The sequence below is a fragment of the Somniosus microcephalus genome, chromosome 10 (genome assembly GCF_052327205.1).
Source record: "Somniosus microcephalus isolate GS21.2 chromosome 10, FLI_Smic_1.0, whole genome shotgun sequence".
NCBI classification, from domain to species: Eukaryota; Metazoa; Chordata; class Chondrichthyes; order Squaliformes; family Somniosidae; genus Somniosus; species Somniosus microcephalus.
Genome location: NC_140996.1, coordinates 217,582,146 through 217,600,525, shown reverse-complemented (window position 1 = coordinate 217,600,525; position 18,380 = coordinate 217,582,146). Strand labels below are relative to the sequence as shown.

At 46.8% G+C, this 18,380-nt stretch overlaps 1 protein-coding gene across 1 annotated transcript in view; it reads left to right on the top strand.

The window, feature by feature from the left end:
• Positions 1–18,380, top strand: part of dhrsx (dehydrogenase/reductase (SDR family) X-linked) — a 292,526-nt gene that overhangs the window by 79,761 nt on the left and 194,385 nt on the right. Inside the window, exon 4 of the mRNA XM_085998312.1 lies at positions 15,411–15,597. Within this exon, the coding sequence (XP_085854438.1) occupies positions 15,411–15,597 (187 nt within the window). The remainder of the gene's footprint in view (positions 1–15,410; positions 15,598–18,380) is intronic.

The window sequence follows — 18,380 nt, the reverse complement described above, 5'->3', positions numbered from 1 at the left end:
TGTTGAAGGTTTTTGGGATATCCGCGGGCGCAATTTTAGCCCGGCCGAAACGTAAATACGCTTAAAACCGTCTCGGAAGCGTAAGCTTTCTTTGGAGGTAACGCGCGCGTAGGTACGCCCTGTAACTTTCGAGTGCATACCCGCAACGCACACGCGATGACAGACAGACAGATAGACAGAATGACAGAAGTACGATTTTATATATATAGATGAATTGGCCTCAACTGCCTTCTGTGGTAGAGAATTCCACAGGTTCACCACTCTCTGGGTGAAGAAATTCCTCCTCATCTCTGTCCTAAATGGCTTACCCCTTATCCTTAGACTGTGACCCCTGGTTCCGGACTCCCCCCGCCATCGGGAACATCCTTCCTGTGTCTAGTCCTGTTAGAATTTTATAAGTTTCAATGAGATCCCTTCTCATTCTTCTGAACTCTAGTGAATACAGGCCCAATCGACCCAATCTCTCTCCATGGCTGATCATCCACCTGAACTCCACTTTCCCGCCCGATCTCCATATCCCTTGATTCCCCTAGAGTCCAAAAATCTATCGATCTCTGCCTTGAATATACTCAAAGACTCAGCATGCGCAGGAGCAGGAGAGAAACGGGCAAAGCAGAAAAGTTAATTTTTGGGTGGGGGGGTGGAGTGGGTGGAGGTGGGTGAAAGCCCCAATGAAGCGGACAGTTCTTGGGACAGGGAGAGAAGATGGGAAGGTGCAAGGAATTAAGAGTGAAATTAATGACACATCAAAAGTACTTTGAGAGATTACAACATGATGAGGTGCCGTATTAATGGAAGTCTTACTAACTGTCAAACTGCATTATTCACCATTTTATCACATTTAATGCTTTTGCTCACGGCAAAGAACATTTATTATTGTAGGGGACACATTGTACAAAACCGTTCCTTTACGTGTGATTTTAATATTCTATAATCTACGCTGACTGCAGTAGTTAATTATCAGCCGTTAATTATCATGCGATGAACGTGATTGCCACACAGGTTTTTAGAAATGTCCCCTCTCCTCTTCTGAAGCTGCTGATCGCGGCTAGCATCTAGTCCACGGGCACTGGCAGTCCTCATTCCAAGTGCCCTTTATTCACTGTGTCCTCTGGTTCTGTACTCACAGGCCCAGTTATCTGTGCATCTCTGAACTTGGGAGACCTGGATCGTGACCCCTCAGTCTTCTTTTCATCAATCAAAGCAAATTTATTCTTTAAGTCCCTCTTCATAACTTAAAACTTTATGTCCCAGAATCACCGCTCTCACTTTTCTCCAAAACGTCCCTAGTGCATCAATATATATTTTTTAAAAGCAGTATGTCCAAACAGTATTCCAAATGAGCCCTCATCAGTGTGTGTGGAGAATTTCCTCGCACTGAACTTTTAATGATAGTGAGGGGAGAGTAATTATAAATAAATTAAGCCTCAAGTTAAACATAACTAGGGCAAATTATTTGCCACAGAATGACACCCTGCAATAAATTACAAGCATTTCTACAACAACAGCAGCAGCATTTCTACATGTACGCTCGAGTAATGTAATGTATAAAAATGTCGTGGAAGTAGTGCATAGCTGAACGACAAAACCAATCACTCGTCCTAAATATAACAATTTGACCATTAGCGTGCAAGCTTGGTTGAACCATTCAGGAAAAGGAATGGACCACTTCCTAGTTCGACAAGGAGATGAAGGCAGGGGTGTGGACTTGATGTTAAGGTAGGATAGAGGAGAAAACAGCCAATGCACCAGATAGGCTGAATCGCCTTTTCTGATTGTTTAAAAAAAAATTCTGTGGTCCTAATATTATTCTGTGGGATATTAGCAGTAACATTTATCTGAAATTCTTCACTCCATTACTTTATTAGAGACGTTTTGAAATAAATAAACGACTGTGCTAAACTAGCAGAGAGTTTCTGAAGGATGTAATAAGCATTCATCCGCTGTTATAATTTCAAGGCCTGTACGTTTTATATCCCATGGGTCCAGTGAACATAAGACATAGGAGCAGGAGTAGGTCATTTGGCCTCTCGAGCCTGCTCCGCCATTCAGTAAGATCATGGCTGATCTAATCTTGGCCTCAACTCCACTTCCCTGCCTGCTCCCCATAACCCTTGACTCCCTTATCGTTCAAAAATCTGTCTCTCTCCACCTTAAATATATTTAATGACCCAGCCTCTACAGCGCTCTGGGGAAAAGAAGTCCACAGATTCACGACCCTCTGAGAGAAGAAATTCCTCCTCATTTCTGTTTCAAAAGGGTGCCCCCTTATTCTGAAATTATGCCCCCGTCGTTCTAGATTCCCCCATGAGGGGAAACATCCTCTCTGCATCTACCCCGTCGAGCCCCTTCAGAATCATCTTATATGTTTCAATAAGATCCCCTCTCATTCTTCTAAACTCCAGTGAGTATAGGCCCAACCTGCTCAACCTTTCTTCATAAGACAACCCCTTCATCTCCAGAATCAACCTCATGAACCTTCTCTGAACTGCCTCCAATGCAGGTATATCCTTCCTTAAATAAGGAGACCAAAACTGTACGCAGTACTCCAGGTGCGGTCTCACCAACGCCCTGTACAGTTGTAACAGGACTTCCATACTTTTATACTCTATCCCCCTTTGCAATAAAGGCCAACATTCCATTTGCCTTCCTAATTACTTGCTTTACCTGCATGCTAACTTTTTGTGATTCATGTACAAGGACCCCCAGATCCCTCTGAACTGTAGCATTTTGTAATCTCTCCCCATTTAAATAATTTTCTTTTTTCTTTTTCCTACCAAAGCGGATAACCTCGCATTTTCCCACATTAAACTGCATTTGCCAGATTTTTGCCCACTCACTTAGCCTATCTATATCCCTTTGGAGATTCTTTGCGTCCTCCGCACAATTTGCATTCCCATCTATCTTTGTATCATCAGCAAATTTGGCTACATTACACTCGGTCCCTTCATCCAAGTCATTAATATAGATTGTAAATAGTTGAGGCCCCAGCTCCGATCCCCGCAGCACCCCACTAGTTACAGTTTGCCATCCTGCAAATGACCCATTTATCCCGACTCTCTGTTTTCTATTAGTTAGCCAATCCTCTATCCATAAAAATATATTACCCCCAACCCCGTGAGCCCTTATCTTGTGCAGTAACCTTTTATGTGGCACCTTGTCGAATGCCTTCTGGAAATCCAAATACACGACATCTACTGGTTCTCCTTTATCCATTCTGCTCGTTACATCCTCAAAGAACTCCAGCAAATTTGTCAAACATGATTTCCCTTTCATAAAACCATGCTGACTCTAGAGGCTTGACTATATTATGATTTTCTAAATGTCCTGCTATCACTTCCTTAATAATGGACTCCAGCATTTTCCCAATGACAGATGTTAGTCTAAATAGTCGATAGTTGCCTGCTTTCTGTCTCCCTCCTTTCTTAAATAGGAGCATTACATTTGCGGTTTTCCAGTCCGCTGGGACCTCTCCAGAATCCAGGGAATTTTGGTAGATTATAACCAATGCATCCACTATCTCTGCAGCCACCTCTTTTAAGACTCTTGTATGCACGCCATCGGGTCCAGGGGACTTGTCCACCTTTAGTCCCATTAGTTTGCCGAGTACTTTCTCTCTAGTGATGGTGATTGTTTTAAGTGTTCCTTCTAATTATTTTTTTGGGTGCGTGGTCCCTTTAAGTGGCTGCACAGCTCGTTCAAATTTTCTCACATGCGCGGTTTCTCCCATTTAAAAGCCGGTGAGCGGCCTGCGCGGGACCTCCAGACTGCTGCGCGGCCACGCAGCTTAACGGGAACATTGCATGGGTCGTGAATAATCTGTAGCTGCCTCGAAGCTCTCTTCTCGAAGTATTGTATTTTAATTGAGAAACTAAAGGGAAGGGACCACTGTCCACGGTGCAGGAAACCACCGAGATTGAAAAACATTAGGAAAGAAGACGAGGTAAGTTGAGTAACGTTAGGCAACCTCCTATCTCCTCTGGTTCACGACAGCACGTTTCGAGTAAGCACGAGACTTCGTAGTGGCGTATATGGAACAGACTTTATTGATGCACAGTAAAGGTGATCGTGTAGGAACGGAAGTTCCTATCTGAATAACGAAGTCCAACGCAGTGAAACGAAATAATCAAGCTTTAATAAACAAATTACTTTAACTAATAAACTACAAGAGCAGATGTCAGCAGGTCTGTGCAGGTCTACAGCCTCTCCAAGACTGCCACTAAATACTGGCAACCGACGTCATGACGTCATCACGCTTTCCGCGCCAACTGGGGGTCACGTGATCGGCGTCATGACGTCATCACGCAGAAATACAAGAAACTACATACAGCTTAAAGGTGCAGTCCACAACTGCACTACAGAGTGGTTAAAGGAATGATTACTGATTGTTCAGTGTCTCTTGGTGGCTCCGCCACAGGCGCCCCCCCAGAATTCTCTTTAACAGACAGCGTCAAACGTGCAGGAGGTTTAATGATTCTGCCCGAACGACTACGAACTTCAGACAATGGACCGTTGGAAGATGAGCCAATACTTGGCTGTGTCTGAAGCGGTACATCTGGGGTGGAGGAAACAGTAGCAGAAGGTGTAGACGAGGATGAAGCTGAAGCAGGCAATTTAATAGTAGACTGCTGCTTAATTGGTCTAGTAGCCAACGGTGGTCGTCCACGGCGAGGTGGCTGAGCAACAACCACTGGTTCACTCCGATCCAGATGGGCTGGTTTAAGTCGGTCGATGGAGATGGTATCAGACTTACCTCCCACTTCGACCGTAAAATATTTCTCTCCTGCTGCAATGACACGAAACGGTCCAGCATAAGGTGGTCTGAGTGTATCTCTATGAGCATCCTGCCGAATAAAAACATAATCGGAACTCATAAGTTCTGCCGGAACATGAGGCCTCTGTAGGTTGTGATGCGAGGTTGGAATAGGCAGGAAATTCTTTGCCACCTCGTGATGCTGAAGAAGCTGCTGAGCAGGCGACCACGATTCTGTATGTGGAGGGAGGAAATCCCCTGGTACTCGAAGTGCTTGACCGTAGACTAACTCAGCCGATGAAGCCCGGAGGTCATCTTTGGGGGCTGTACGGAGGCCTAACATCACCCAAGGGAGTCTATCCACCCAGTTGGAACCACGCAAGCTGGCACGGAGGGACGCCTTTAGAGACCGATGAAACCTTTCACATAAGCCATTTGCTTGCGGATGGTAAGTGGTGGTACGGTGCAGCTTGGTACCCAAGCCCTGTGCAACTGCATTCCACAACTCTGACGTAAATTGTGGACCTCGGTCCGAGGAGATATCAGATGGTACTCCAAACCGGGCCACCCACGACGAAATGAACGCCCTGGATACGTCCGCTGTGGTAGTAGCAACCAAGGGAATCGCCTCTGGCCACCTGGTAGTACGGTCCACTATTGTCAGGAGATGCATAAAGCCCTGTGAAATGGGGAGGGGGCCCACTAAGTCCACATGTACATGGTCGAACTGGCGTTCAGGCACTGGAAAGATGGCCATTGGAGCCTTCACGTGACGGTGGACCTTTGATTTTTGACAGTCCACGCAATTGTTTGTCCAGTCCTTAACGTCTAAATGCATTCCCTTCCAAACAAATTTACGGGACATAAGTCGTTGTGAAGCTCGCATCCCCGGGTGTGATAAGCCATGTATAACCTGAAAAATCTTCTTACGCCATTCGACTGGCACAATGGGCTGGGGCACTCCCATGGATGTGTCACACAAGAGCGTGGTTCCTGCTGATTGGAACATAACATCGGCAACCTGCAAGCTAGAAGGCATGGTCCGATACGCCTAAGCTTCAGGATCCGCCAGCTGTTCTTTCGCCAACCCGACGAAATCGATTCCCAGGTGAATCGTCTGGACTGGGGCACGCGACAGGCAATCAGCCACAAGATTATCTTTGCCAGACACATGTCGTAAATCCGTCGTAAATTCAGATATAAATGTAAGGTGGCGCTGTTGCCGGGCTGACCACGGCTCCGCCGTTTTGGCCATTGCAAAAGTGAGCGGTTTATGGTCCACAAATACAGTAAACGGACGCCCTTCTAGGAGAAAACGAAAATGCCGGATGGCCAAAAACAAGGCCAGCAACTCCCTATCAAAAGTGCTATATTTTCGCTCATTTTTACGCAGTTGGCGGCTAAAAAAGGCCAATGGCTGCCAAGTCCCGTCAACCCATTGTTCCTGCACTGCCCCGATGGCGTAATCGGAGGCATCGGTAGTAAGGGCGATGGTTGCGCCCGGGAGTGGGTGTGCAAGCATAGTTGTATCTGCCAATGCCGCCTTGGTGTCCAGGAATGCCTGGTCCATCTGTGGTGTCCAAATGATAACATCTTTACCCGACTTCCCTTTAAGTGCTTCGTACAGCGGCTGCATTAATTGGGCTGCCTTGGGGACAAAACGATGATAAAAATTTACTATCCCCAGGAACTCCTGAAGAGATTTAAGTATATGAGGCCGCGGGAATGCCGTAACTGCCTCTACCTTAGTGGCCAGTGGGACGGCGCCTTCTGAGGTGATCCTATGCCCCAGAAAGTCAATGCTGGTTAACCCAAACTGGCATTTGGCTAGATTTATAATGAGGCCTTGTTGGCTGAGACGGGCAAAGAGTGTACGTAAATGAGCCATGTGCTCTTCCTTATCTTTACTAGCAATGAGAATATCATCCAAGTAAATGAAAATGAAAGGAAGGTCCCGTAACACAGAGTCCATAAGCCGCTGAAAAGCCTGAGCTGCATTTTTTAATCCAAACGGCATGCGAAGGAACTCAAAAAGGCCAAACGGTGTGATGACCGCCATTTTGGGGACGTCTTGAGGGTGCACAGGAACTTGGTGATATCCACGAACGAGATCTACTTTGGAAAATATTGAGTTGCCGGCCAAATGAGCCGAAAAATCCTGTATATGCGGTATTGGATACCTATCCGGCATAGTGGCTTCGTTAAGGCGTCTGTAATCCCCACAAGGCCTCCATCCGCCACCTGGTTTAGGTACAATGTGTAATGGGGAAGACCAAGGACTGTCGGAGCGTCGGACAATCCCAAGGCGCTCCATAATCTGAAACTCTGCCTTTGCGGCTATAAGCTTTCCGGGTTCCAATCTTTGTGTCCGAGCGTAAACAGGCGATCCCGTTGTGGTGATATAATGCACCACACCGTGCTTCGCGACTGCTGCCGAGAATGTAGGCCTGGTGAGCCCCGGGAACTCGCCAAGTAGGCGCCTAAACCCTTCCTGCGATGGAACCGCACAGGCAACCGACCAGGAGACAGCAGTACTGCGGTGACAAGGCACCGCATGGAAAGTAGATGCATTAATGAGTCGACAATGTTGGACGTCGACCAGAAAACCATAGGCACAAAAAAATCAGCCCCCAGGATGGCCTGTGATACTTTAGCCGTTATGAATTCCCATACAAAACGTTGACCTCCAAGAGTTAAATTAACTGTCCGTTTACCGAACGTGCGAATGGCCGCACCATTGGCTGCCTCGAGGGAAGGGCCATGACCGCCGGATTGTAGATCTAGCTTTGAAACTGGCAAAATACTGCACTGAGAACCAGTATCACAGAAGAATCGTCGCCCTGTTCTGGAATCAGTAATATAGAGGAGTTTTCCTGCTGAACCGACTGCCATGGTGAACTGGGTGTGTTTGTCAGCCCCTGTCTTCTTCATCGAAGTTTGTGAGTCTGCTGGAGACTTTTTTTCAACCCAACTGCAGGGTGGACGGCAGCGTCTAGCTTTGGCGCCAAAACGGGCATGGTACATACACCAGCCTGCTGGAGGAGGGCTGGACTTTGCTCGCGTAGGGGAAAGACGCCTCGTAGCTGCGCAACTCTGCTGTATGACCATAAAAGTCTTATCTGCCTCTGCAGCCAGCTCGGCACAGTCCGTAATCGTAGAACTGGCCAAGACTGCCTGAACCGGCTCGGGTAGCTGGCAGAGGAAGAGCTCTCGAAATAAAAAACATTGGGGCTCCGAACCCAAAAGTGTGAGCATTTGGCTCATCAATTCTGATGGTTTTGAGTCCCCAAGACCGGGCATTGCGATAAGCTTGCGTGCACGCTCCGACTTAGTTAAACCAAACACCTGTAGCAAACGATCTTTTAAAGCTTCATACTTGCCCTCTGCCGGTGGATTCCCCAGGATGCTGATGACCCGTGAAGCCGTGGCGCTGTCCAGAGCGGAAACCACGTAATAATAACGGGTTGAATCCGCTGTAATGTCCCGGATAGCAAACTGGGCATCTGCTTGGAAAAACCATGCTTCTGGTTGCTGTTCCCAGAACTGCGGCAATTTAAGGGCAACGGCGTTCGTGTTCATTATGAGTATCTCGAAGAAAGTTGTCCAACGAGCTCGGGGTCACCAATGTAGGAACGGAAGTTCCTATCTGAATAACTAAGTCCAACGCAGTGAAACGAAATAATCAAGCTTTAATAAACAAATTACTTTAACTAATAAACTACAAGAGCAGATGTCAGCAGGTCTGTGCAGGTCTACAGCCTCTCCAAGACTGCCACTAAATACTGGCAACCGACGTCATGACGTCATCACGCTTTCCGCGCCAACTGGGGGTCACGTGATCGGCGTCATGACGTCATCACGCAGAAATACAAGAAACTACATACAGCTTAAAGGTGCAGTCCACAACTGCACTACAGAGTGGTTAAAGGAATGATTACTGATTGTTCAGTGTCTCTTGGTGGCTCCGCCACAATCGGCCTTTAACTGTATACAGAGATTGGATATTCGGTTTCTGTATCTTTCGAGTACACTCCGACGAACTGTTGAAAACCATGCTCCTTTACACACCATATTTTGACTGCATCAAAGGAAAATGTCAAAATGATGTATCTATTTACCAAATCCTCTGAAAACAGACCATCTGTGTAAACAGTTGCAATTGTTTACCTCAGATCCACTTCCCTTAAGCAAGACTTCCTTTACCTACTGTTATCTTTAGCAAAAGGACTCGCTATCCCTGTTCTATTGCCCTAAAACTAAACCACCCCCGGGTGACGTCATTACTAAAACTCGTTCCCTTACACAAACACTTTACATTTCAGAAAACAAGCAATGCCTTCTCCTCACGACTCTTCAACAATCATCACCCTGTTTATATCGGAAAGCCTGTTGCTTTAAGATACTGTTAACTCTTAACTCCCCAAGATGTCCAACATGCATTTCTCCAGGATGTCTAACAATTAGCTGACGGCAAGCTTGGGTTTTAACCAAAACCTATAGAGCGTAGGAGCAAGGAAATGTTTTTATTGCACGGCACGCAGGTTTAGTTCACCCATTAAGTCAGACTGGCATTATTGCCCATCCCTAGTTGCAATGTGAAGGTGGTGATGGGCCTTTGAATTTTTAATTTTTAAATTGTCTCTTGGAGATCTTTTATTGAGGATTGAAGTGGGGATTTTCAGCTGCAATGCAGCGTGTTCATTGCGCCTCACCGTGCCCTGAGCAGTCGTGTGACTATTAGGACTGCAAGGTTCAAGTTTTCGCATCTCCTGGTTTCACTTTATCATGAGCCGAGGATACTGAAAGCCAGTGCAAATAAATATTTTGTCGAGAGTGCAATTTCTGCAGCTCCCCAAGGAGCGCCTGGTGTTTCTGACTGGTAGACCCGTCACAGTGTCACTTAGCAGGCTGTCATCAGGGATCTACAAGCAGGCCGATTTATTCAGAGCTGGTGCCCTTGTTATACTGAAATTGGTATTGAGGTGCATTAAATTATGTTGCCACTGCAACACTAGGAAGTTTATACTGCAGCAAACCAATAAGGCCACTTCAGCCTCATTAAAACGCCACACCTTTATGCAGCACGTCTCCCAAGCACATACATTCTATCTATCTGTTCACACCATGTACAAAATTATGACGGGTTTGGATAGGCTAGACGGGGAAAGGCTGTTCCCACTAGTTGATGGTACAAGGACTAGGGGACACAGATTTAAGGTTTTGGGCAAGAGATACAGGGGGGAGGTGAGGAAAAACTTTTTGACAAAGCGAGTGGTGAGGACTTGGAACTCGCTGCCGACGGAAGTGGTGGAAGCGGAGACACTCGATGTTTTCAAGGGGAGACTGGACAGGCACGTGAGGGAAATAAACTTGCAGGGCTACGGGGATAGAGTGGGGGAATGGGACTGACTGGATTGCTCTACAGAGAGCCGGCACGGACTCGATGGGCCGAATGGCCTCCTTCTGCACTGTTATGACTTAATGTGCCATCTACTCGTACTAATTTTGAAGGACAGCTGCAGTGTCTTAACCAGAGCTCTGTACAGCTGTAACATAACTTCCAGCCCTTTGGATTCCAGCCCTCTTGAGATAAAGGCCAACGTTCCATTAGCCTTTTTAATTACTTCTTGCACCTGTCTGCCAGCTTTCAGTGATTTCTGTACTTAGACCCCTAAATCTCCCTGCTCCTCCACAGTTCCTAGCATCTCACCATTTAGAAAATTCTATGATCTATCTTTCTTGGGTCCAAAGTGGACAACCTCACACCTTTCCCATATTAAACCCAATCTTCCACAGTTTTTCCCACTCACTTAATCTATCACTAACCCTTTGCAACTCTCTGCTCCCAGCCATACTATTTACTGTGCCACCTATCTTCGTGTCGTCAGCAAACGTAGATATACGGCTCTCTTCCTTCATCCAAGTCATTGATAAATATAGTGAAAAGCTGAGGCCCCAGTACAGATCCCTGGGTGACCCCACCAGTTACATCCTGCCAATCCCTACTCTATATCTCCTGCCTCCTAACCAACTCCCTATCCAAGCCAATAGGTTGCCTCCAATTCTATGCGCTCCCATTTTTGTTAACAGTCTCTTATAATAAACAACAACAACTTGTATTTATAGAGCGCCTTTAACGTAGTAAAACGTCCCAAGGCGCTTCACAGGAGTGTTATAAGCCAAAAAATTTGACACCGAGCCACATAAGGAGAAATTAGGGCCGGTGACCAAAAGCTTGGTCAAAGAGGTAGGTTTTAAGGAGCATCTTAAAGGAGGAAAGAGAGGTAGCGAGACTGAGAGGTTTAGGCAGGGAATTCCAGAGCTAAGGGCCTCGGCAACGGAAGGCACTACCGCTGTTGGTTGAGCAATTATAATCAGGGCTGCTCAAGAGGGCAGAATTAGAGGAGCGCAGATATCTCAGGGGTTTGTGGGGCTGAAGGAGATTACAGAGATAGGGAATTGTTAGGAGATTATGTGGAACCTTGTCGAATGTCTTCTGGAAGTCCATATAAATAACATCCATAGACACTCCCTTACCTACCATGTTAGTTACCTCCTCAAAAAATGTAACTAGGTTTTGTAGACATGACATTCTTTATTACATCAGCTCATATTTATCCAAATGCTCAGTCACTGTCCCTAATAACAAATTATAGTAACTTCCCCACAACTGATATTAGCCTAATAGGCCTATAATTTCCTAGTTTATATAAGAACATAAGACGTAGGAGCAGGAGTAGGTCATTTGGCCCCTCGAGCCTGCTCCACCATTCAAGAAGATCATAGCTGATCTGATCTTGGCCTCAACTTCACTTCCCTGCCCGCTCCCCGTAACCCTTGACTCCCTTATCGTTCAAAAATCTGTCTATCTCCACCTTAAATATATTCAATGACCCAGCCTCCACAGCTCTTTGGGGAAGAGAATTCACGACCCTCTGAGAGAAGAAATTCCTCCTCATTTCCGATTTAAAAGGGTGCCCCCTTATTCTGAAGTTATGCCCCCTAGTTCCAGATTCCCCCATGAGGAGAAACATCCTCTCTGCATCTACCCTGTCAAACCCCTTCAGAATCTTATATGTTTCAATAAGATCACCTCTCATTCTTCTAAACTCCAATGAGTATAGACCCAACCTACTCAAACTTTCTTCATAAGACACCCCTTCATCTCCGGAATCAACCTCGTGAACCTTCTCTGAACTGCCTCCAATGCAAGTATATCCTTCCTTAAATAAGGAGACCAAAACTGTACCCTGTACTCCAGGTGTGGTCTCACCAACGCCCTGTACAGTTGTAACAGGATTTATCTCTCCTATCTGGCTTAAATAATGGAGTGGTATTGGCAAATTACAAGATAATCTGCTTTTCTTCTGTGATGTTGGTTGAGGGATAAATGTTGGCCAAGTCACCGGGAGAACTCCCCTGCTCTTCTTTGAAAAGTGCCATGGAATCTCTGATGTCCAGCTGAGAGGGCAGCTAGGTTTAACGTCTCATCCGAAAGTCGGTACCTCTTAACAGTGCAGCGCTCCCTGAGTACTGCACTGAAATGTAAGCCTGGATTGTGTGCTCAGGTCTCCAGGGTGGAGCTTTAACCCACAACCTTCTGACTCCGAGGTGAGAATGCTACCACTATCTGAGAGGATTTATCGAAGCACCCGTTACAGAAAATCAATAAGGTTTGATGCTAATAATTCCTGTTGAGATATCCTGGGGTTGTGAAAGACGCTATATAAATGTAAGTTTTTGCTTCTTTCTCTCATCACACAGTTGGTTAACGTCGTGGCCACAGTTACTATTACTACCGCTCTCTCTGGTTACTTTTCCAAACTTTGGATCCTGCCACATTTCAAACAATTATACAGCGGTGGCATCAAAATCACTGCCTGCTGTACCAAATCAAAGAACATGTTTTCTTTATGTATAATGTGTCCAATAGAACATTTCGGGGGAGAAATTGAGTATAGCCCCATTTGGGGCGCCAGCCTTGCCAGGGCGCTAAAAGTAGCGCCCCGGAAACATTCGCGGCCCGCACCGGAAATTGAGTGGTTGCGCCCCAAAGGAAGGCGCGGCGCTACTGGAGGCGCCCCGCATCCCTCTTGGGGCGCTGCGAGTGAATATCGTGGCGCAACGTGCCACAGCGCCACACGCTGCGGCACGTCGCGCTGTGGTATTGCAGGCCTTCCTCCCCTTCTTAAAGGGGAGGGGCCTTGTGCAGCGCGATCTGGGGCCCAGCTGGGCCCCCGAGGATTGGGAGTGCAGGCAAAAGAGCCCGGCACCGAGGAGAAGTGCCGGGCTCTTGGAGCGCAGCTGGCACTCCGCGGGGGGGGGGGGTTCAGGAGGCCGGGGACGGGAGCGCAGGCAGGAACTGGCAGGCGGCCAACAACAAAAATGGCCGCCCCTCACCTCGCCTTTAAATTGCGCCTCCCCGGCCGCAGGTACGCCACCCTGACCCTGTCGGACATAGCGTCTGGCGGTAAATCAGGGGGCGCTGCCGAATATCGCGGCCGGGGCGTCAGCGGGGCACTGCGCACACCGATGACGTCATCGGCAGCGGCGCAGCGCTAACTGTTAGCGCCACCACTAACGTCCCGTGGAATTTAGCGGGAGGCGTGGGCAGTGCCATGCCCGGGCGCGAGTTGGCTTGCGACCCATTTAGCGCCCTCTTAAGGCGCTAACAGGTGGCGCAACCAACTGAATTTCTCCCCCTTCCAATCTAATTCTTTATTTTGTTTTTTTGTACACTTGCATGGAATGATATAGTTAAATTGATTCGATAATTTCCCCATGCAAAATGCTTAATGCCTATTCCACAATAAGGTGAGCAGTCAACTGTGACTTCTGTCAGTTGGGACAAAACGCTAATTGGGACAGATTGGTTTCCACGAGGTGTCCTGATGAAATGGCTCATAGGAACAAGAGGAGGCCATTTAGGCCCTCGAGCCTGTTCCACCATTCAGTGAGATCATGGCTGATCTGCGACCTAACTCCATATAACCGCTTTGCCCCATATCCCTTAATACCTTTTGGTTAGCAAATATATCATCTCAAATTTAAAATTAACGATTGATCTAGCATCAATTGCCGTTTGCAGAAGAGAGTTCCAAACTTCTACCACCCCTTGCGTGTAGAAGTGTTTCCTAACTTCACTCCTGAAAGAACAACAGACAACGCTGGAAAAACTCAGCAGGCCAGGCAACATCCGTGGAGAGAGAAACAGAGTCAACGTTTCGGGTCGAAACCCTTCTTCAGAACTGAGAAAAAAAGGCAGGAAATGAAAAGATTAAAAGGCAGTTTGGGGGCTGGGAAATGGGGGAGGGGATGAAAGAAGAGACATTAAGAGATATTCAAGGTGAGACGAGATAGTAATAGGACAGGTAAAGAAACAAACAATGGCTCTAGATGAAGTGTGAAATGCGCTGGCAGAGTGGAAGACAGCTGCCATGCGGGAGAGAGGAAAAAAAAGGAAAAGGCACAAACCAAAAGTGTGGATAAAAAATATAAAGATATACAGTAATAGGGGCCGAGGTTATGATCTGAAGTTGTTGATCTCGATATTGAGTCCGGATTTCACTCCTGAAAGGCCTGGCTCTAATATGACCCCTAGTCCTAGACTCCTCAACAAGTGTGATGGGTCTTCAATAACCACAAAACTAGAAGTTATAGACTTAAACAAGTTGGCTTTTAATCACTAAGATCAGAGCTAACATCTCAACACGCCGACTGGTTCACAGGAATGAGTCATACAGATCCTGGGATCTTTATGTAAGAGAAGTCAGGGGCGGAGCCAAGAGCCAAGACCTGGAACCTCCCAGGTTAGTCGGGAAAGAGGAAGTGAAACTATACACAGTGGGGGAGGGTAATATACATGAGTGCAAAACGAATACAGGATCAAGTCAAACAGATTTCATTACAAAGTGGAAATAGTTTCTCTCTATCTACCCTATCAGTTCCCCTCATAGCTCCTGCTGTATATTATTATAACACACTCCTCACTTTTAATAAACATGAAATTTGACCAAATTATTTTATTTCAAAACAAAATTTATCCTCACACCCGTCAAACAAAGAGAAATGAACCGAATAAGCACCGGTTCAAACCTTTAGAAGACATTGGGGGGTACGGTAGTATAGTGGTTATGTTACTGGACTAGTAATGACCTGGGGCCGTGAGTTCAAATCCCACCATGGCAGCTGGGGAATTTAAATTGAATAAATCTGGAATAAGAAGCTAGTATCAGTAATGGTGGCCATGAAATTAGGGAAGGAAATCTGCTGCCTTTACTTGGTCTGGCCTATGTGACTCAGCAATGTGGTTGACTCTTAACTGCCCTCTGAAATGGCCGAGCAAGCCACTCAGTTGTATCAAACCGCTAGGACAAACGTCTGCAGCGGTTCACCAATAAATGTTGGCTTTGCCCATGACGCCCGCCTCCCTTGAATGAATTTTTAAAAAATTGCAAATGAGTTGCCCGTGAGTTAAGAGGTCTTATTAACTTCTGCAATAAAGCCCAGGCGTTCCACTGCTCCTTCCAGCAGGCGGTTATTGTGGCTGTTTTGATGAAGATATCGACGGGCGTTTCAGATCACGTCCATATTTGCATTCTCCTTTTTGTACGTGTGTATACAGATGGCTATGCAGCCAACGCATGAGGGGGAGTAGTCATCGCCAGCATGTTGCGTTTTCTCCTCCTCCTGCGCCGCGCAATTGCCAGTGGCTGGCACGCATCCTGTGCATATTAGAGTGGTAACAGTTTTGTGTTTTCGTTTTTCTGTTTCAGCTGGCAATCGTGAAAATCAGGGCCAGGAGTCCGTAAACAGAATTGTCAAGGAAACTGGGAACAGAAAAGGTAATATGCATTCCTTGATGGGAAACATCTGGATTGTTTGTAACAGCTCGCTCTTTTAATTCTCATTTAGAAGTGACAGGGGACAGAAATAAAAGTTTGCTTCTTTAGAGAATTGGTACTACCTCTGAGGAAATTGCAAAGCTGTTTGCAGTTATTGAGCGTTAATAAGCTCAGCTGCATCCTAAAGCAGTCATTAACAAATGTGAAGAAAAAGAGTCCGTGACGATGCTTTTTTCTTTTTTCTTGAATTGTTTTTTAAGCTGTTGCCTCAATCTGATCCACACGGCATTGTTGAGGGAGAAAGCCAGTGACTTCTTTCAGGTTTCCAGTACCCTACAACCAGACTGTCAGAAAGAAAGGGAAGACTTGCATTTATATATAGCGCCTTTCACAACCTCAGGACGTCCCAAAGCACTTTACAGCCAATGAAGCACTTTGGAAGTGTAGTCACTGTTGTAATGTTGGAAACGCGGCAGCCAATTTGCACACAGCAAGCTCCCACAAACAGCAATGTGATAATGACCAGATACAGGAAACTTTGGTTTATCCGGAGGTTAACTGTCCGGAATGCTTGATCCACCAGCAAAATTCAGGAGTCGGTTCAGTAAGTTTTTTTTCTTTTCGTTGCTTTTTTTTCACCAGTCAGGCTCTGCAAGGTCTAGCTAAAGCTGTTGCTTAGCTACAGAGACGCTTGCAAGCTACGGCCGACTGTTTAGAAGCGCAGGGTTTGTTGCTAGATACGGAGCTCAAAAGCTCCGTATGTTTTAACATTAGCGCTAGTTTGTCCGGCAGTTTTGATGGGACGGCAACAGCTCGGTCCCGTCGGTGCCGGATATGACAAAGTTTCCTGTAATCTGTTTTTTTAGTTATGTGGGTTGAGGGATAAGTATTGGCCAGAACACCAGGGATAACTCCCCTGCTCTTCTTCAAAATAATACCGTGGGATCTTTTACGTTCGCCTGAGCGAGCAGACGGGACCTCGATTTAACGTCTCATCCAAAAGACGGCACCTCCGACAGTGCGGCACTCCCTCAGCACTGCACTGGGAGTGTCAGCCTTGGTTTTTTTGCGCTCAAGACTCTGGAGTGGGACTTGAACCCACAACCTTCTGACTCAGAGGCGTTGATGCTACCAACTGAGCCACTGGCTGACAACAGATGAATATTAATAGAGAACCTACTGTCCCTGGGAAGTCTGTGCACTTAGTGGGGATCACACCTCCAGTTTGAAACTACCTTGGTCAGACCCCACCTGGGTACTTCATTCAGGATTGGGCATCAAACTTCCGTAAAGATATATTGGCCTTGGAAGGCGTACACCACAGATTCACTAGAATTATACCAGGGCTTAAAGGGTTAAACTATGAGAACAGATAGCATAAACTTAGCTCCTATTCCCATGAATTTAGAAGATTAAAGGGTGATCTGATCAATTTATTTTAAATGATTAAGTGATTCGATAGGGTAGATAAAGAGAAACAACAGTCTTTAATGTAGTAAACTGTCCCAAGGCAGTTCACAGGAGCAGAAAAACTAAGACTGAGCCAAAGAAGGAGACATTAGGGCAGGTGACCAAAAGCTTGGTTAAAGATGTAGGTTTTAACGAGCGTCTTAAAGGAGGAGAGAGAGGTGGCGAAGCGGAGGGGTTTGGGGGGGGAGTTTCAGGCCCCGATTTCCCCCCAGCCATCAGGCGGGGCTTCAGGCGTGTGGTGGGGGGGGGGAAATCCCGAATTTGGGGGTCCCGACACCACGTAAGTTTCAGGGGCGGCGGGTACCCGCCCCACACTGGGACCCGTCGAAACCAGGTGGGAAGGAATTAGTGCCAATTAACTGCCTGTTAACAGGTAGTTAACAGGCAGTTTTTAGCCTAATCCCTATTTTGAGGGGTTTCGTGTGGGTTTCCCGACGGCTCCAAACCACGCCAGGTTAGAGCAGGCGGGCCGTCGGGTTGAAGGAGTTGGAGGGGTCGCGATGTTGGTGCTCAGGTGAGTGATGGGTGCATGAGTGTAAAGGTAAGTGTGTTTGGTGTGTCTAAAGTGTGTAAAGAACTTTTACTTACCTGTACTTACCTTAACAGCCTTCCTGTAGGCGTCGGGAGCGCATCACTCAGCCGGCACTTAAAGCTGAACGGCTGCGATCTGTGAAAAGTGACCGCCTTCAGCTTTGAGTGCTGCTGAGAGTTCTAACTGAGTCTGTGCAGAATGACTCATGGTAGAACTCAGACTGTCAGTGTCTCACAGCTTGAAACAGCTGTGAGACACTGATATTGCATCTGTCAAAAACTCTTGACAGATGAAATTTCAGTCTGTGACGTCACCTGTTGCCGGGTGGCCCTTAATTGGCCTGCTGAGCCCGCTGGGCGGCTCAACAAGGTCAATCAAGGGAAAATCGCGCGGATTGGCCGGACGTCAAAGTAGGCGGGTCAAAAACCCGAATGTGGAAGTCCCGCCTTCTTCCCGACAGGTTTGGGAAAATCTACCCCTCAGAGTCTAGGGCTGAGACAGCTGAAGGCACGGCCGCCAATGGTGGGACGAAAAAAGTCAGAGATGCCCAAAAGGCCAGAATTGGAAGCACAGATTTCTCGGAGGGCTGTAGGGCTGGAGGAGGTTACAGAGGAGGGTGAGGCATGAAGGGATTTAAACACAAAAATTAGAATTTTAAATTTGAGGCGATGGTGGACCGGGAGCCAATGAATCCAGAGCAAGAGGGCATAAACTTAAAATTAGGAGTGAATTCAGGAAGCACTTTTTCACACAAACCGTAGCTGAATTGTCTACTCCTGAT